The sequence below is a fragment of the Cygnus olor genome, chromosome Z, assembly GCF_009769625.2.
Source record: "Cygnus olor isolate bCygOlo1 chromosome Z, bCygOlo1.pri.v2, whole genome shotgun sequence".
In the NCBI taxonomy this organism is placed as follows: Eukaryota; Metazoa; Chordata; class Aves; order Anseriformes; family Anatidae; genus Cygnus; species Cygnus olor.
Window position 1 is genome coordinate 71,894,352 of NC_049198.1, and position 19,551 is coordinate 71,913,902.

At 43.7% G+C, this 19,551-nt stretch overlaps 1 protein-coding gene across 2 annotated transcripts; it reads right to left on the reverse strand.

The window, feature by feature from the left end:
* Window positions 1-238: 238 nt before the first annotated feature.
* PGAP4 (post-GPI attachment to proteins GalNAc transferase 4) lies at window positions 239-13,963 on the reverse strand. 2 transcript variants are annotated; one of them, XM_040540382.1, is made up of 2 exons: window positions 12,078-13,963; window positions 239-3,810 (listed from the first exon to the last, which is right to left on the reverse strand). In XM_040540382.1, the coding sequence occupies exon 2, from the start codon at window positions 3,691-3,693 to the stop codon at window positions 2,506-2,508; it is 1,188 nt and encodes a 395-aa protein (XP_040396316.1). In that variant the 5' UTR covers window positions 3,694-3,810; window positions 12,078-13,963; the 3' UTR covers window positions 239-2,505. The 2 variants fall into 2 exon arrangements, with proteins under 2 accessions (XP_040396316.1, XP_040396317.1); XM_040540383.1 differs by having other exon boundaries at window positions 12,433-12,762.
* Between the last annotated feature and the right edge of the window lie 5,588 nt (window positions 13,964-19,551).

Sequence of the window (19,551 nt, forward strand, 5' to 3'; positions counted from 1 at the left end):
AGCCCCTCTAAATGTTGTTTGCAAATGATTCTCCTAGCCAAATTCCCATGGCTCTTTTGCCCTGAAAATTGTTTCCTAATTTAGAATGGATGCCTCAAGTTCATGTTCTCAATTTTCAGATATGAGGTTCAGTGAAATTATTGACTTCTGGAGCACAGATTATGTACTACTGGGAAAAAAATTAAATTTAATTAAATTAAAAAAAAAAAGGAAAATAACGTGAAGACAAACAGATTAATCATTTCCCACATCAAAACATTTATTAACGCCATATAGTCAGTTGGTTTCTTTTCTAACATTCCTTTCTTCCTTTTCCTTCCCTCCTTTTTCCTTTCCCTATCCCACTTACTGTACCTTGCTGTGAGATTTTCACTGTGATAACAAGTGGGCCCTCACAAAAGAACAGGGCATTGTTCTGGATTTGTACAGTACAAAGATAAAAAAAGAGTGAAGACAAAGCACAGCACACTGAAACATTCACAGCTGAAGGAGCATAAGCAAACAACTTGTATTTGCAGGTGCAGGCACTTAGTGGAATAAATAGACAGTGACACTCAATTCCTGCCATCAAATCCTGCCATGTTATAGAGAAGCCTGAGAACAGGTTTGCACACCTGCCGCTGGTGGTTCTGTGTGACCGCTTTGATATCTTTGGGGTTTTCAGTGCATAAAGATTAATGGCTTAGTTCTGCCTGTGCAATTTTTCCTTCGTCTTCTGACAGAAGAAATGTTTTGCCGTTGGAATGACATGAAATCCACAAGCAACCCTTACTCCCGTCTGATTTCCAAAGATGTCATTAAAGTGTCCCAGCTGATCTACTGAGACAGCAAAGTTCACGTGCCTGAGCATGCACTGCTCAGGGCGGTGAGGACGTTCTTCACTGGCTAGCTTGCATTATGCACGTGTTTTGTGTGTTCAGCACCCATCGTGGACTGACGGGTGGAGGTCTGCAAATATTTTCTTTAGTTTCATCTCTCAGGAGCTGTATGCCTTTCCAACCTGCAACGAGACTTGTTAAAAGCTAAAGGTTTAACTCACCCAGGAGAGACTGGGGGAAGTAAAATTCAAAGTAGAGCTCTTCCTTCACCAAAAACAAAGAAAAAAACAACGAAAAAAACAACACTCAACACAAACAATCCCATCAAAACTCTGTGAAAATATTGTACTTGGTTCATTCTGAAGCTAGGAAAATGGTTTCAAATGTAGTTCAACCAAACTCCACCAGTAAGTGAATTTGATTCAAAGCTCACTGAAGTCTGGGTGTGTTATTTTCAGACAGAAACATTTAAGTGACAGTTTTGAGCTTATATGAGATTTCTGCCATCCCCACAGTTTTATATTTAACTGTGCTCGCAGCTGGGGTACAAAGTACCCATCCCGAATGCCCAACAACCACAGTAAGTTAGTGGGTTGGTGTAAGAGTGGCAACCTGATCTATTGTGGTACTGTTGCTTGGTTTTAGGAGCAGATAGCTTTGCTGCTTATGGACAGTTTGTTTGTTGCCAGGAACAGTGAACAAACCATTTAAGCAGAGCTGGGAACTGTAGCTCCAAAATGAAATAAAGGATCCTGCACCATGGCAGCTGATGTAATCTCCCCTTTGACTTTGTGCTGATAGGAAGTCAAGGTAAATTCATGTTGAATGTCTAAGTCCAATCAGCAACTGATAAGGCCTCTTTTAATGACCTGGATCCACTACAGCTCGCGGTGATACCAAGCAACATGTTAGTCACCCTGTATTATTTATAACATCTGGAAATGTATCCATGAGAGTGTGCATTTGTGACTAATGGCTGTCATTACGTTTTCCTATTCCTACCCTCAGAGTTGACCTTTAACAAAGAAGCAGAGACTTAAGCTTTTAGGAGCCTCTGTTCCAAGAAAAAGGAGTGGGAATGGTAGCAGTACGGACAGGATCTGTACGGTGAGACAGTAAGAAATAGAGGCTTAGTGAAATTTGTGGAATCTACGTGAAATTTCAGGGAAAGTTCTCATTATAACCACGGTACCTCTGAAAGATCTGCTCAAAAACACAGCTTTGAAGCAGAAAGGTCACACATCAGACCTTAGTGAGGATGGACAAATAAAGGCTCTTCCTCCTCACTAGGTTGAATTTGAAACATTCACTTTGTCCAGCATTGTTGTTGCCCTAAGTTGAAGATTTCTGTCACCAGTGGAGAGTATGCTGTATAGCTGTTTATATTGTTGTGAGAGCTTTTTGCTAAGAATGGTGGAGAGCAGATAATCCACACCTTCAGCTGAAAGCCTCTACTTCCCTCCCCACGGTGTACGGTGATTAGTTCAAAGTATATATTAAACAAGGTCCCCGTGTACATGATTTTTTTTTTAACTTTTTTTTTTTTTTTTGTGCAATAAAGGTGTTCTTTGGCCACTTGGAGACACTTGATGTTTGTTGTGAGTGGCACAGCATCTGAGCTTGCACGGCATCTCTCAGCCCAGAGGCAAGGCTCTCAGGGCTTTGAGTCACGAAAGGCGTGAACCCATCACAGCAGTTTGGGGTTGTCATTTAGACGAAGGCTGGAATACATTCCCACGTGCCGGACCAGATTGGGTTCCACCACGTAGGCACTCTCCCCCTTAGCGTGCAGCAGCGAGTAGAGGGCAATGTCCTTCGCAAAACCCTGTCGGCATTGCAGCCCCTTCAGGTAACCTAAGGCACGTTGGGCAGAAGGAGCAGAGAAGAGCATGGCAGGCGTGCAGCACTCAGTGACCGGCACGACGTTATACAGCATGGGGGCCAGCCGACGCAGCTCCAGCAAGTAGTGCCGTCCCACCAGCTCTGACAAAGCCATGCTGTACAAAGCAAAGAACAAGATGATGGGCCAGCTCAGGCCTGGGCGACCAGTTGCCCAGGAGTACCCACAGTTCAGCACAGGCCCCAGAAACATGCCCAGGCCCAGCCACTCGAGGATTCGCATGGGCTCGGGGTTGACATAGTGCTGAAGCCTCTCAGGATGGTAAAGCTTGAAGTAGAGTGCATCTCTGAGGTACGGTTTGGAGAATCGGGCCAACAAGAGGTGCTGCAAGACAGGGAATATCTCGTCTTCTGGCACAGCGTCATCTTCCACTACCAGGACATATTCTGGGTTATATGCCAAGAGTGACTGCTCAAGGCAGAAAACATAGTCCTGCTTCTCCTTCTCAAACTGGTTCAATCCAGGGTCAGGGTCCTCCCCAGTTTTGTCACGACTGACCATTGGAAAGAAGCTGCTCAGCAGCCTGACATCCTGGTGGCGGCTGGGGTCTGACTCCACGTTACAGAGGAGGACACGGTGGCTCTGGCAGCGTGCACCACATTGCTGGAGGAGGTGGTGGAAGCGAGAGGCCACCTGCAAGACGTAGTGGAAATCATTCCTCCTCTGCACAGTGATAATGGTGACCAGCAACAAGGGCCGAAAGGTCTCGCTGCCAGAGGTCTTGGAGATGTTTGGTATCTGCAGCTTCTCAAAGTAATGGAGGGCAGCCTGGCCCTCCTGCTGGTTCTGCTTCAGGAACTCCTGGCTCATGGGATTCAGGTGCCAGCGCCGCAAATAAAAATAGGAGTGGAGGAGCCGGTGGCAAATCAAAGGAGCCAGCACACCGAATGTCACTACAGTCAGTGTGAGGAGGTGGACAAAAGGACTGGACCAACGGCACCACCTCCCATAGAGCTGCCAGGCGTGGTGTAACATCGCTGCTGCAGAAGGGGGGCACTCCTGCTCTACTCATGCCCTCTCTCCTTCACTTCCACTGCCTCTTCTCTGGATTGCAAGACATCACTGCAGCAGTGGCTGCCAAAGTTTTTCTTCCTAGAGAGGAAGAAAAAAGGTGGTTAGTGAAATAGGAACAGAGTGGGAAGACCACGATTCAAGGAAATGGAAAGCTGAGGCTAGTCACTGAGTAGGTCAAAAGAAAAGGCTGCTGAGGAGTCCTCTGCGGTGGGGGCATCACAGAATTGTTGCAGGAGGCCAAGGAAAGATGAGCCAAACTTGGTTACCTGCAAAGTGCCCCATGGCCTTTTCAGCACATAGGAGCTCCGACCTGAGTTAGCCGAGATAGGACTTTGCTGTTTGTTACTGTGCTTGAAATGTATAACAAACAGGCAACAGGGGTGCAGGAGGTTTGGACAAAGAAATCCTTTTCTGTTAAAGACAGAGAACTTCATGTTAAAAGCAGAGATACCATTCTTTGGTCGCAGTGACACAGTAAAATTTGGGTCGTAGCCAAGAACCAAAGCCAGATCTCTGGTATCTCCGCCTAGCACATATTTGAAAGACAAACTTTTACCTCTGTGGAGTGACACATGCTTCCCTTCTGTTGCTCACACACTTCCAAAAGCGTGCATGTGTTTATACTTTACTCCACAGAGTGTGAAGTTAGATAACAAACATACCAATTTACTTCACTACAGGCATGTGTACACTAGGTGTAATGTGTCTCAAATGTCTCCTCCTCCCTAGACACTGCGAAATACACGGTAGCAGCAGGATTAACAACTTGCAGTTGAGCCAGTTACTCATATTTATAACTTAAAAGCTTATGCCTTTCATTTGAATCTGCAGCATTTATATATGTTTATATGCACATATGCACACACACACTTCAAGCAAGCACCCACCTTCACAGAAATGAGATTTTGCCATTTCGGCTTTTCTGTTCTTCTCTGGGCTGCTATGGACAACTAACTGCCAGGCTTACAATAAACTGTGGCATTTAGGCTATTCATATAAATTATCCTGTGCCAGTAATTTCCCTTTTTAGTCTGCTGTTTGCCTTTCCTTTTTACTTTCCACTCCCTCCCCTTATGAAATGAGTTATTCATGCCCCTCAGTTGACTGACTCCGTCCCCCATTTAGTGGAGAGTTTCTCCCATTTTTAACCTTCTGCCTTCACGAAGTTCTAACCATTAAATGGTGCTCCCAGACCAAAATGTTACCCATTTTCCTTCTATCCTGTTTTCTGAAGCATCCTGAGGAATGATGTGTGGATGGAAAGAAATCAGTGCCATGACATTTCTACTCTATCTCAGAAGAAAGGGCCACCACACAGAATCATAGAATCATAGAATATTCCGAGTTGGAAGGGACCCATAAGGACCATCGAGTCCAACTCTTGGCACCACACAGGTCTATCCAAAAATTCAGACCATGTGACTAAGTGCATAGTCCAAACGCTTCTTAAAGAAGGAATGACTCAGAACAGTAAACGGTGTTTGAATCTGGGACTACTTCAGAACTGCTTTCATTACTGGAGTCACAGATTTGGCATATTTACTATTAAGAGAACTACTTCCTATTGCTGTGTGGCAATCTGGTGATCTTATATCAAAGGCCTTTTACTAAGATAAATGGATAATATAAGAGATTTACTCCAAATCTCTGTCAGAGACCAGGTCCTTCATACTGTGACACTTCAAATAGTCCATGGATAGATTGTGACATCAGTGTTGTGCTATCTCATGAGTCATGAAAACACAAGATTTCAAAGATTAATGTAAGTAAAGATAACAAATAACAAATCTGCACATCGATGCATGGGAAACTACAGTTGTGTTCCCATAGGTGTTTTTTTTGTTTGTTTCCTGATTACACAATCTTGTTTCATACACAGTGTATTGTATTGCACCAGTGGACCTTGTGAAGGCCTTAAAGGTGATGGTTGCATTTCAGCCACCAGATCCAAGCCATCGTGATCCACAGTATGCAAACCTGAAATCCATCAGATGTAAAGATCTCACATTTAAATTCACTAATTCATCCAAAACCCAGGGCTGTTCCTGTTCTCTTTTTCTGCTAACCAATAGCAAATGCTAAAGGAACACACAACTACAAGTCCCAACTCACACTGGCATACTTTTAAGCCTCCTCGTGATGTAAGCAGTACTGTTGGCACTGTGACTAAGTCAGGCTCCAAATGTGAAAGTGATGACCACAATGGGAAAACACAAAGGAGATGCAGAAGAGCTAAAAGATAGTTTAGTTCCCAGGTGGTAAAGAAACTGACTTTTCATCTGCCAGCTCTGCCAGTGATCTGCGCTATGGGAGCTGTGAGCCTGCGGTGAGCTCTGTAGGTTCTGGGATATACATTCGTGCATTAATAACCCTCACCCAAGCAGGAACCCTCATTTTTTCATATTTTTTTTTTTTTCTCACACAGAAGAGGATCTTGCATCCTCCCTGCAGCACTGGGAGCAGCTGCCTGGCAGCTGGCTGAGCTCCACAGGCTTCAGCCTCTCCTATGAACCACAGAGCGACTCGCCTGGGGTCCTGCTCCTCCACAGCTGCTCCAGGTGCAGGATCAGTGGCAGCACAGGATGGTGCTGGCCAGGTGCCGGGGGGGCTCCCCAAGTCTGCTGTGCCAGCTGGTCCTCCCCCAGCCCTGGGACTCCCCCTGCCCAGCTCCGGGCTCCTGACACAAGGAGGAGCAGGCGGGCACCTTGCTGGGTTGTCCCTATTCACTGGCCTTCCCGAATGAACCTGGCTTTCTTTGCTTCGCCTCCACAGTAACAAAATTCACGATCTTGCTAAGGGACTTGCACTGGTTTTGCAACTCGAGGAAAGCAACCATCTAACAGGCACTTGTGCCTCTCCTCCAGACTTCCTCTGCCGCCTAGGCTGTTAGCATGCACATTGGCTGCCATGCCAAATGGCAGCTTACCTCCAGAGGAAAAGGGTGCTTTCACTGGGTAGCAGAATGGCCAAGGAGCCTAACGATGGTCAAGACCGTATTAAGACAGGCCGAATACTCTAGTTCATGCAAAAAAAAATGTGATGAAAGATTTAGAAAAGAAGGCGGATGCTGCATTGGCCTCCTCTCCACTTCTTGGCTGTTACACTGGGAACCAGGAGCTCCAGATCGAGCCAACAAACTCTTGCTTTCACAGAGATAACATTTGATCTTACATGCAGGACTTGAGACTGGAGTTTCTCATCAGGCTGTTTTCTAACCACTAGGATGGTTCCGGGTTTACTGAAGATGTTCTTTTTTCAGAAGCTGTCAGTACTGTCACTTCCTTTCTTTTCACCATTTTACAGGGTTCGTTCTTTTTCAAGTGGCATTTCAGACAGCAAAATGAAGTGTGAGATGAAAAGAAAGAGATCGGAATGGGGTTTTACAGTGTTTTAAAAACAAACTGCATGACTCACGAATAGTTACTTCACAGCCATGTGAATGCTTGCAGGGGAAGACATTTTTATACCTGCTCTGTGTAGAACTGAGCCATGACTTAAACATATAGCTGTGATGATACAAAGCTTTGTTTTTTTTTTTCTTTATTTAGATCCTGATGATGCAGATTCCTTCCAAGAACACCTGATTCGCATCCAAAATCTACATCCCCATCTTCATTAGCCTCCTAATTACTTGGCTGAATTGTACTGTTCAGGAAAACGTTACCTCTGCATACACCAAGGAAGAGTAGAAAAACACCCAATTTCCTCTTTGGGATGCAGAATACTGTCACCTGTTCTGGTGCTTTAAAAGAGAAAGCTGATTTTCTGCCTACCTCTTCGAGGTGTCCTAAGGGCAGGTATTCCTGGAACAAAGCCTCCCACGTGTCTCAAAGCTGAGAAATTCTAGGAGGCTCCTGGATTGCTGAGGCAAGAGAGGGCATCTCCGTCCTCTGCTGCCTCCTCTGTGAGATAAGGCCATAATTATTCCCTCATGATTACGTCTTAAATGATCCTTTGCCTAACTGAAGTTCTGATCATTATCAATGGAAAAAACCAGGACTTTTCTAACATAAGGAACAGCTGTAAGAAATCACGTTGTCAGATGCCACAGCGTCCTTGCTGTATGAAACAGGGACAGTAACGTGTTTGTGGTTCAAGTCCCCACCTTGGCCACTGTGGTAGTAGCAGCAGCGTCCAAAGCTGTAGCTTTGGTTTTTGTGTTCTTCCCACGGAGGCATCCCCAGTTGAAACCTTTGAGCAAAAAAATGCCTCCCCAGCCTCACTGCACCCTCAGGACCAAGTCTCTCTACCGACTGATTTCCTCTGGCAGAGAGACAAGAGCTTTGTCTTGAGGATGGCATTGTTAGTGCACCAGCAAACAGTCCCGCTTGAATCTGAGGGAAGCTGATTCAAGCTCCACGAAGTCACAAAGAGCCACAGAAATTTCCTTCTGCTTCATACACTCACGCTGTCAGCTCACAATGCTGTATGGATACTCGTATCTTCTGAAAAGTGAGGTCCCCACCACCAGCTGATCAGTATCACTGGACCAGATGGCCTGCTTTTTTCATCTGCAATTCATCGTGCAACAGTTCTTTCCCGGTTTTCTGACAGTTTTCAGTAAGTCAGTTGCCAGATAATGTTTCTGCAATGTGTTCAGGCTTACACTGAAAACGGCAGTGTCAAAAGTAGAAGCCAAGTGTTTGCAGATCTGACCATTGTATTTAAATACAAAACTGGGAGCTGGGCTCCCTGGAAAATACAAAGCAACTTGGCCAGAGCTGTGCTACTGAAAACATTCAGCAGAATGCTAATGGAAGGAGCTCAGCAGTTGTTCTTAGTATTTATTAGCAGGTACCACATATATCTCTTATGTCTTCTATCAAGCACTGCTTAAGGCAGTTGCCTTTATGTTGTTTGCAGACAAACGTAGAGCATGCTAGTGCCAACAGTTGGCCAGAATGGCTAATAGCCAGTAACAAACAAATTTATAATGAAACAGCCATTTGCTATGGAAGTCATTAAAGGTTCTGCTTGCCTTTCTTTCTTTAACACAATGGATGTCAAATAAGCCAGGCTGTTTCATTAAGCTTTCATCTAAAATGCTCCTTGCTATGGCAAAGAGCATTATTACTGGTGATACATGACTTCTCTGTTCTCTCTGAAAACTTACTTCTTTTTTTTTTGTCTATGTACTAAAGGCATAACACTGTTTTGGTCTAACATATTAGTGGTAGCTGGAAGAGTAAGAGGGGTGGTTAGGAAGTTGGAAAGGGTTTGGATGTGGTCTTCTGCAGGAGTTACATGGCATGAGAGGTAGAAATCAAGGGCACAGCAGTCTGTTCTGATCTGCCATTCCCCACAGCCTGCCAAGGAACAGTAAAACTTCTTTGGTCCAGAAAGCTGGAATTTAAGCATTATTTTATATATATATATATATATATATATATATACACTGATCTACAGACAGTGGTTTGTAACTCTATCCTGTTGGTAAACCTCAGAAACTCTGGAATTCCATCTTGAAGGTATATTTGCTGATAGGTTGGCTGGCTCTTGTCTACTAATTGTAGTTAACTTCACAAGTTGTTCAGAAATCCCTGGATATAGGGGGACTTCAGTTTGGAAGCTACTGAACTACAAGACAAGGTACGTGGGTGTGGCAGCTGGAAAACACTTTCTCCATATTCCTTGAATTAAGATAGTAAAACTGTGGAACATCAGTGAACCAGGCTATGAACTGAATGTATTTTAATTAACTATTTCCCCAGCTTTTCTCTTCCTTCTTAGTTACGTTACTTTTCCTTTGCCACACAAAGCTGAAGAGTGCCCATTTTCAACACCTGTCGACTTTCAGCTGGCCACCTCGGTGCTGTGCAAAGTCACGGGAAAGCAGTGTATTCCCCTGTTGCTATTGAGCAGCAACATCAGTCAGTATTAAGAGCAAGTGGGAGTAAAAAGCAGTCTGGAGAAGCGAGTTCTGCAAAATAATAGCTTCACATAGAGGTTTGAGGCAAGGGGTTTTGTGAGGAACTGTATTTTAGAAGATGGCACCAAACGTTTATGTGGCTTTAAAATTAATTATGCAATCTGTATCCATCTAAATGTACATTTTTTTCGGTGACAGAGGTAAAACAAAATGAAACAAAACAAACAAACAAACAAAACCCCCACATTGTTACAGAATTTGATAATCTGCATAAAAACTGTTGCATTTTGTCACAGAGATCTGCCTGGCGCTCTCCAAAATCTGAGACATGGCTTTTGGTTTCAGCCCACTCGTGCTTTATCACAAAATTTACATCCCTATTTGTTAAAAAAGAAATGGTATTAAACAAAGGTGCTGCTAATAATGGCACCAGCTATTACCTTTTGCTATCAGTTCTTGGAATCTCAAAGCTAAATATTATTTGAGTCACCAGAGGTGCTACAGGTATTTTTTATTTTAACTCGCTGTATGTCACAGTCTTTTATTAAAATGAGACCATGGCCTCTGCATGCAAGATACTGAACATAAATACAACAAGAGGTGATTTCTACCATAGTGGATCCTCAGCCTACACATATAAAAGGCAAGAGAGAATCTGTTTTCCCCAGAAATGTAAGAGATCAGTCTGGTTTTGTTGTCACGCACAAATGGTATTTTATATTTTAATCACATTGGTAACCCACACAGGTAAGTTATCTAAGGTAACTATTGAAAAAGCAGCTACTAAATATGGCATTCTGAAGTAACAGCAACTCTATGCAAATGAAAACAACCTGAACAGATCAGCAAGGAGAATTCTCATTCCTGGAGAAGTCTGTCCAGCAGGAGCTATTAGAGAAGGGGCAGGAATGAGATATCCCACCGAAGCCATTGCGGAATAGCTCATCCCCCGCAGCTTTTCTGTGCAATTTCTACGTGCAGTTGCACCCCTGGGGCTTGCTAGGAAACCAGCCACATTTCACAGTGCCTGGAAGAGCAACATGCCAGTTAGACGGATAGACAGATCCCCAAGTACCTGGGATTTGGGCAGGGCTGGGGGTGTGGGTGTATGGACACAGACAGGGAAAAGAAAAGCAAATGGATGTGGTGGTGGCTGCACCACTCAGAGAACGTTGCAGCTTTACTGTTCTTCATTTATGACTGCAAAGAATAAAAACCCGGTAATAAGGAAATGTGACCCTACTTCTGCGAGCAAAGGCCTTTGCTGATAAGGCTGTACGTTTCCTGTTGGGACACGTCTGTGTAACAATGAAAATGCAAAACTGTACCAGGTGACTACCATGACATTTTGATTCTGACCGGTGTTTGAAAGCAAAACTGTTTAGTCATTCTGATAAACATCACTTCTCTTTTTAGGGAGACAACATCTACTAATGTTAAAAATACTACAGCCTTTTCCTCTGTATTCACTTGACACCAAGGGATTCAGCATTTTCCTTCTCCTCTCCCCATGTATAAAACAGGCTGCTTTTCCTGAAAGGCCTGTTAAGTGTGATGTCCCGGTTCTGGAAAGTGCTGTGTTTGATCCCCACAGGAAGAAAATGGGCTAAATACAGAAGCTGGAAAATATTCTGTTATATAATTAGTACTGCCCTTGTTGGGCTAACCAGAAAGCAGCACATTTCACACGGGCAGGAGGGTAGTTGTTTTTTGTGCTTGCTGAACCTGGTGTGTCTTTATGGCAGCCATTGGGTGTACACAAAGTTGTTTTCTCAGCAGCTGCATGAGAGCAAGCAAGCCTGCAGTTCACACTGGCGTGACTTCACATTTTGCTGCACCGTCAGCTCGGCTGCACATTTCTTCCAAAACCTATGCTTTTAGGTGCCAGTGACTTCAGCCCTTAGTCTTCCTAGCTGCCCCCCTTTCCTTTAGGGAGAGCTGCCAGGTAGCAGCACAAGGTGACCCACAAAGCGCTGGGATTACAGCAGTTACCTTACTGGGATGGTCACAGCGGAGGGGGCGTTGGATAAGCAGAGCAGACCCCCCCCCAGCTCCCTGCCCTCAGCACCAAAACGCACCGACGGCATCCCACCGCACCCGGTCCCGACCCCCCCTCACCCTGATTTTTGCCCCAAAATAAACTTATGCCGAGGGCTCCTTTAGCTGACACCCACCACAGGAAGGAAGCTGGCTATTTTTTTTTCTTGTTGTTTCCGTAACACGGTGCCGGTTTTTTGGTGCCCTCCCACTCTTTCCCTGGGGGGAAGGACACTTTTCTGGGGGTCTCCGGGCACCCCAAGCCCTCCCCGCCGGCCACGCATCCCCCTGCGCGCTGACCCAGGGATGCGCGGCACTTGCGCGGGGTGACACCTCCGCGACACCCCCGGCCCACCTTCCACCTGGACACCCCCCCCCCGCCTCCAGCAGCAAAAGGCATCGTGACGAGGACCGACCAATTAATTAATTCATTAATTACCCTGCCCCCGCCCGGGGCAGCCGTCCGGCCCCGCTCTCCGCCGCTCCGCTTGTTGCTCACTTCGCTCCCGCAATTTCTTTTTCCTTCTTTTTTTTTTTTTTTATTTATTTATTCCTTCCTCCCTCTTCTCCTCCCTCTCGGGCAAGTGAGGGTGGGATTAAAGGCATCTGAGCCCAAACATGTGACTGCGCCGGCACAGAGATGCTCGGAAAGAGGGGAAGGACGAGAGAGGGATGAACCGAAGCGGCGCAGCAACGCGTGTGAACGGAAAGCCGAAGTGCCCGGGGGGAGCTGCCCCGCAGGTGGGGTCCCCTCCTCCTGCTGCTCTCGCAAGAAGCGAGGAAAGAAATGTTACCCTGACCGCTGCCGGAGCTGCGTCGTCCTCTACGGCTGCCCAAAACCTGCCCGGAGCCCTGCCCCGGAGAGCCGGGTGGGGAGCTCGGACCCCGAGACCCCGCCTCTGCGGCACGGCCGCCGCCCGTGCGGCGCAGCCCGGGTCCTTTTCTCGTTTCCTCCTCGTTCTTCGAGTCCCCGGCCCCTCGCCCAGGCTTTTGGCCGAGTCAGGCTGCCTGGCTTCGAGGGAGAGGGGAGAAAAAAGGAGAAAAAAAAGAAAATGGATAGGAGAGGAGGCAGCATGGCACCGCTTCCCGCTTCTTCCCGCGGTCCCCTTGTGCGCAGCCTTCACGTTGTGCCCGTCATGCTGGAAATAGCTGCAGACACCTCAAACGTGCCACTGAGGAAGTTTTCTGTCCTTCACTGTAATATTGGCTCCCTAGTTAAGCACAGCTTGCATTTTGCTGGAGCTCAGTCCTCTGGTTGGATGCTTCTAGCGCAATGTACTTTTTTGTTATTTAATTAATCAGCTTATTTCGTTCCCCCTAATAAGCAGTTTGGTTAGGGGTGCCTATGGGTCTCGCTTCATACGGCTGGCAAAAGCTGAAAGGCTTTTTATTGTGGAGACCATGTGGGTGAAGGGGCAAAAAGCCAAAGGTACAGTAATGCTCGTACTACGAGCATCGTAGCATCAGGCTTTGGTTGCTGTAGTGACTTGCTCTGCCAGCGACATGTGAGGCACTTGCCCAGATGCATGTTAATACATGAAATAGCAAGGAAGGACAATAGAAGACATTTTTCAGATTATTTGTTTTCCCAAATCCTTCTTTTATCTCCACCTCTTTCTTTGCCTGCCACTCTTTAATGACAGTGATTCATACTTCACCTTCCACTTAGATGTCATCAGGCCTCAAGTGTTGGTGCACTGGAAACATGACAGATCCTAGCACAGAACAGAGGCAAAAGGGCACGCGAGAGTAGGAGGGTGAGAAAGAGCGTTATACATCCCTTGGAAGACCATTAATGTGTTCTTAGCAGGATGAGAACTGCAGAATTTGTGAGAAACAAAAAAATATTTATTCCTTCCTGTGACAGCATGTGTGTGGGAGAGCTACTGAGTGACATCAGCAGAAACACATGTCACATTGCACCCAGTATTACATTTCAGATGGGGTTTCAGCTAGCAGAACAATTTGGCAGTAGCAAATTAACAGGAACGGGCCACAAGGCCTTTTCTTCAGGGATAAATGTTTAAGTAATTGTATTTGTGTGTGGAGCCTTTCTTTATAGTCTTCTCTGCTGCTAGCTTGCTCAGTTGCCTGCTTTTTGGGGAATAAAAACATCCACCCTTAAAGGCTTATTCCTGTAAAACAGCTCCTGTTAGATCTGAAAGACTGAAGGAGAAAAGTCACCAGTAATTTTGGGGCAGTACCATGTTCTAATGAAGTCTGTCATGTCTGACTGCTCATCCTTATCATAGTGTTGTCTGTCCCCTGATGCCTGCTAGCATAAGGGAGCCTGGTCTGGCTGAAAAATAAACCTTTTGTTCTGGTGGATTATTTCTTACCTGTATCTTTTTCTCGTCAGCCCACCCTGCCAAATGACTATGTCAGCACAACATGGAGGGCCTGGAGAGCAGAAATGAACCTCTGGGGACGTGAACGCTCCCACAGTAACCTAAATGCAACCTGAAATGCGCACAAGTAGTTACTTCTGAAACTACTCATCTTCTGCAACAACAGGACAATCCTTCAAGTTTTAATTGGCAAAAAGGCCTACGGTGAGAATTGTCTCAGCAGGGAAGCCATGCAGATACAAGTATTTTCTGTTGCCAAAGGAGTCTTCTCTGTGCCATCCACTGTAACGGCTCTCACAGCACCAAGCATTTGCGCAAGGGAATTGAATTAATATTTTATTTGGTTTGCTTGAGATCAGGTACAGCTCTTGCTTTTCATAGAATGTGCAGAAAAAGAGCAGAAATTCATGGCCTTGGGGGTAGCTGAATTGAGAACCCTGGTTTATGATGGATGTGTCATTTGTGCCCTGTGCATCACTTTCAGAAATGCCCTTAGCTCCTGTCTCATGTTCCTTGTCCCCCCTGAGCTTGCATTCTTCAGCTTTCCTCCCACACAGCAAGCCCTGCTTGTTCATGTTTCTGCCATAGGCAACAGTGTGTGTGTGCGTGTATGCACACTTAGCTCCAGTTGATTTTGAGCTTCATGTGCTGATTATCCGTACAGGCACCTCTTGAGGGTATGCTGAAGGCTTTTGTTCAGCAGGACAGAGATGTGGGTCTCTGCTCTGCACAGGACTACGTGAGGTATAAAGTAGCAAACTTACATGTGAAACTTACCTCCTTCAGCCAGCTGCAATGACATTTGACAAATGTATTCAAAATGTATTATGGTCAGGGAGATAGCTGTGAAAAGACAAGAAAAAGAGAGATGGACCAGATGGACAGAGAGAGAGGAAGGAAGGGAAGCAGGGAGAAAAGGAGGGAGGAAAGGAGGGAGGAAAGGAAGGAATAGAGAGAGAGAGAGAGAAAGAGAGAGAGAGATATTGTAAGCTAATGTCCTCAGGAAAAATCCAAAGAAGGAATGAATGGTATGGTTAGCACTACACGTTGTACCAGTATGTGTATAACCTGGTCAGTTGTAAAGGTTGTGAACGTCTTCAGTGTGGTGACTGTGTTATTCATTTACGTTTAGTTAGCAGATGATAATAATTATCCAGCTATTCCCGTAACTTCACAACAGGTATCTTCTTGTACATATCTGCTGCTCGCTTATAAAGCTAACTTTTTAAATCATTTTCTTCTTTTGCCTCTTACTTAAAGAAAAAAAAATCACAAAGTAAATCAATAAATATTTCCTACTTACAATCTGCTTCGTAGGAAGCAGCAAACATTTTTGATCACTGTTTTCAATAGAAATGCAGTATTGATGAAAACCAAATTACATACAGTGGCTTTCTCTGTTTTCCTTTTAGACCCAGTATCGATCACTGGGGACAAAAAGAATTTAAAGTCCTTTGTTGTATACTGGAGGCAGCGAGCTCACATTGTCCGGGCTATTGTGTTTGACTTTAGACAACAGTAGTGAGATGAAATACAGCTCCAAAGCAGATGAATTCATGCTGGCTTAGCTGTCTAGGGTACATTAATGTTCTCTGAAAGGGCTGGAATCTTCTGATCTTCTTTTCACCATGGTCTGTACATTTGGTTATCTATTTAGGACTAAGCACACTTCAAGTACTTCCCAAGCCTTCACTCTGTGCAGCCTTTTATAAATAAGTGCATTTCAGACTTTTCAGGCTTATTTCTATAACTAACTCATCTTGAAGATATACTATAATACACCATTAGTGTAAGCTCTTGTACCTACACTGTACACATCTGAAGATGACAGAAACACAATTAATTGCCAAACGTAACCCATTTCTTTTTAGAGGCTACTGCATATCACACACACAGAGCTCTTCTATGCTTCCTTTGCTTCTCTGATCAAATCATTAGGTGGGGCTGCTTATAGCAAAAAAAAAATATATATATATATATGTAAAATATATAAAAATATATATATATATTGACATAAGCTAACATGTTAAATGATGGCAGAATTTCAGAAGGACTACAGGTGTGATCACACTTAGAGGTATGGATCTTATCAGCTTAAGTGTAATGCTCTAGTGATCCAACTTCCTAGCTATCTTGCTCCAACATTCTGACTCTTGCAGTCCACAAACTGAGTATTTCAAAAGACAGGGACAAAGGTTTTAACTTGGAATTGGAAACACGCGGCTCTCCAGCCTGTCTGTTAGAACACACTGCCTTTCATTTACTTGCTCTGCATTGTAACACAGGAGAACAGTCTGGAACAGTGTTACCCTTCGTAATGCAAAAAGAGAGAATGGGGTGAAGTGGCAAGACACAAGACACAAGTGGCAAGACTCCAAACTGAGGATCAGATGGGAATTATCTCACACAGACTTCTGGAAAGATTTTAATTTTCCCTTGCAAACTGGAATCAAGTTTTTTTGAATGGTCGCTGGGCATATTTCACTAACAAATTCTATGCCTGTGTGAGAAAGCACTGAGCACAAGTAATATATATATATATATATTCATGGCAAATGTTTAGGTTTGCACTTCTAGAACCAAAGGTCTGCTACGGGAGTGAGATAAACTGCATGTGTACCTGGAAAATTTGGGTAACACTGACACACGGATTTAACTACATAAGGACTCTGAGGCAAATTGTATTGAAATATGGCTACTTTCAAACTGAGTCAAATCTCTAAGAGACAGCATTATTTGAAATGTAGGCAGTTTTATTTCAGTTTAGCTGAAAGGTTTTTAGAAGTGAAAGCAGCAAAGTAAAATTTAAGCTTTTTCCATTCTAAATGATAGTGTCTGTACAGGATGAAGCACAGAGAGTAAAAAGTTCAAATTTATCTCATATTTTTAATTAATTCAGATTGATTTTCTTGAATGTTTAAGTTTAGACAAGTCCTGGGAACCCAACTAGGACACTGGCCATACTTGAAAAGGGACATAAAAGTCCATGAATGACACATGAATATCTCATCTAGACTAAGAAGGATAACATGTTAACTAGAGCTCCATTTGCTTGTATAATGCTATGACTGATTTTTCTAGAGCTTATTCTGTAAATTTCTCTGCTGATGAGTATTTTCAGATAAATCTTATTTTCTTTTCCCAATTTCACAAGGCAACAGTATAGAACTCACCAAGCTATAAATCAATTTCTGAACAGCAGCTCTTTAAAATTTAAGAACATCTGTTAGTATGGATAGTACACCTAAATTTATTTTGAGGAAACTGTTCACAGCACTGTTTCCCAACTCATATTCATATAGGGTCCTTTCATACACAGACAGCAAATTAAGGGGGTATGCTGGCCAGCAACAAGAATAGCAAGAAAACACACTCCTGTTCCATTTGCTGGGCCTTTTTTCTCTCTCACTATCACTACTGCAACCAGGCAGTGAGACAGCAAGGCAATAGCTAGTAATCTCTGTCAAGTCCGCTCAGTCTGCGTTACTGACTGGAGTTTGTCATTACTTATTTCTTCAGATTGCCTGCCAGGATGCTTTGGGTGGAGAGGGAGAGCAATGTGCACTTCTCTTCCGACTTTTAATTGATCTGATTCCAGCATTTATCTCCTTGTAGCTCCAGGGTTGTCCGGTACTTCAGGCACCGCCAGTGAGTGGTATGAGCAAACAGTGTTAGTGTTACTATTGGCGATCGTATTTATGACTTACTGAGCAGTGTAGAAGCTACTGCTGTGACTATATAGTTAGATCGTATGGAGAACTCATGTCTGGAAAATATACAGAGGGCCATCCTTGTGAGTAACTAAACAGGAGCAGGAAGTAAGTAAGGCATGTTTCACAGACCTCAGTATTTCACAAATACAACCACCTAATCACCTCCTGTATTCATACCTGTATTCTCCACTTAGGTTCTAGCAGCAAGTGCTTCTCTACAGGAGAGAGACAATTAGGGAAGTAAAATGTCTGCAAGACGAAAGTAAGAAATTCTGTGCGGAGTATAATTACGTTTCTGTCCAAATCAGTTCTAGTTAGGTGAAAGTGGACTTTTATTCCTTAATCAAGGTAAAATATCATTTGTATATCCCGTCCCAGATGCATCATAAGTATTCTAGTGTTAGAGCTGTATGCTGTAGAACAAACTTAGATAAATTGTAACTAACAACTTTTTTTTTTTTTAAAGTAAAAACCCTTATTGTAGTAAAGCGAGAACCCACTTAGTAAGTCAAAGTGCGTTGGCTACCAACTTGCAGTTGTGTTAACTTTCTCTGTTCAGCTTTTCTAAGAAAATTGTAGCATCTTAAATTATATAAACAGTAATTGTTGCATACATCAAGGATGCTGTACAGTGGTACATTTTTGTGTGATTTGATGCACATTCTGCATTGGATGGATATCAGGTACAGTACCCATGATGTTATTAAATACACTTCTACTGCAGTCCCTAAAAATGTAAACCCAGCACAGCACACTGCATCATTACCTTTTCATTTCATTTCATGCCCACAGCAGCAATGTTAGTTGCTTGTCAACATTTGTGAGAGAAAAACAAAAAATGTCCTATTTTTAAAGCACATCCTTAAAGAGATACAACAAGATAGGATGCTGGAACAATTTTGATCAAGGACTGAGTGAAGCTTTGTGCTTTAAATGTCATATTTAAAACATAAGATGGTAATTTTCTTATTGTTTATCACACTTTGGTAGCATGAAAGTAGCTGTTACACAAATCAGCCAATCAGAAAGGGATGTCTTTTAATGCACTGATGTTTCTATTTCTGCTTCAAAATCTAATGATCAAAATAGCAGAATAAGACGGAATAATCTTGGAGTGTAATCAGTGTATGAGGAAATGAGCAGCTGTTGGTGAGATCTGCCTAAGCCCCACATCCCATTTATTTATTGATTGCAGTTTTTTTCCAAGGAAAGAACTACATTTCATTTGAAACCTAAGATCTGCACAAACATAAGACAGGATCTGGCACTTCTATTTGGAAGTATGTCCCAATGCTGTTCATCTTCCTTTTTTTTTTTTTTTTTTTTTTTTTTTTTCCTTGTTGAGACTTCCCGTACTTTTCCAGAGCACGTGTGACCCAAACTAGTAGGCTCTGAGCACACATGTAAACCACCACAGGACACACTAAGGGTTGTGCTTTGTACCCTCTATTTGTTAGAATTGTTAGGGTTAGAATTGTTAGTGTTGCTATGAAGTAACTGCTGTGCTTCCAGTTTACAACCTAGCAGATGAAAAGCTGATGTGTGCTGACACAAAAAGAAACTTTTTCCACATAATGGTTTATGCCATGGGTGTTGCTCGATTTAATTTTGGCCTCTGGTTAGCTCTGTTAGGGCAGTTAATCTCTTTCACAGTAGTTGCTTAAAATGACATCTTTCTTTCTTATTATTTTACCTATCTATCTACTGCCTGTCTAGACACATCTCGGTAATGTTTGAATAATTCACAACACTTTGTCTCAGCATCTTGGCTGGTTGAAGCAGAAGTATTTTAAGTCAATTTCTAAGACTTTCATACCAATTTTGGTATACACTACTCCTATTGCAATTTGAG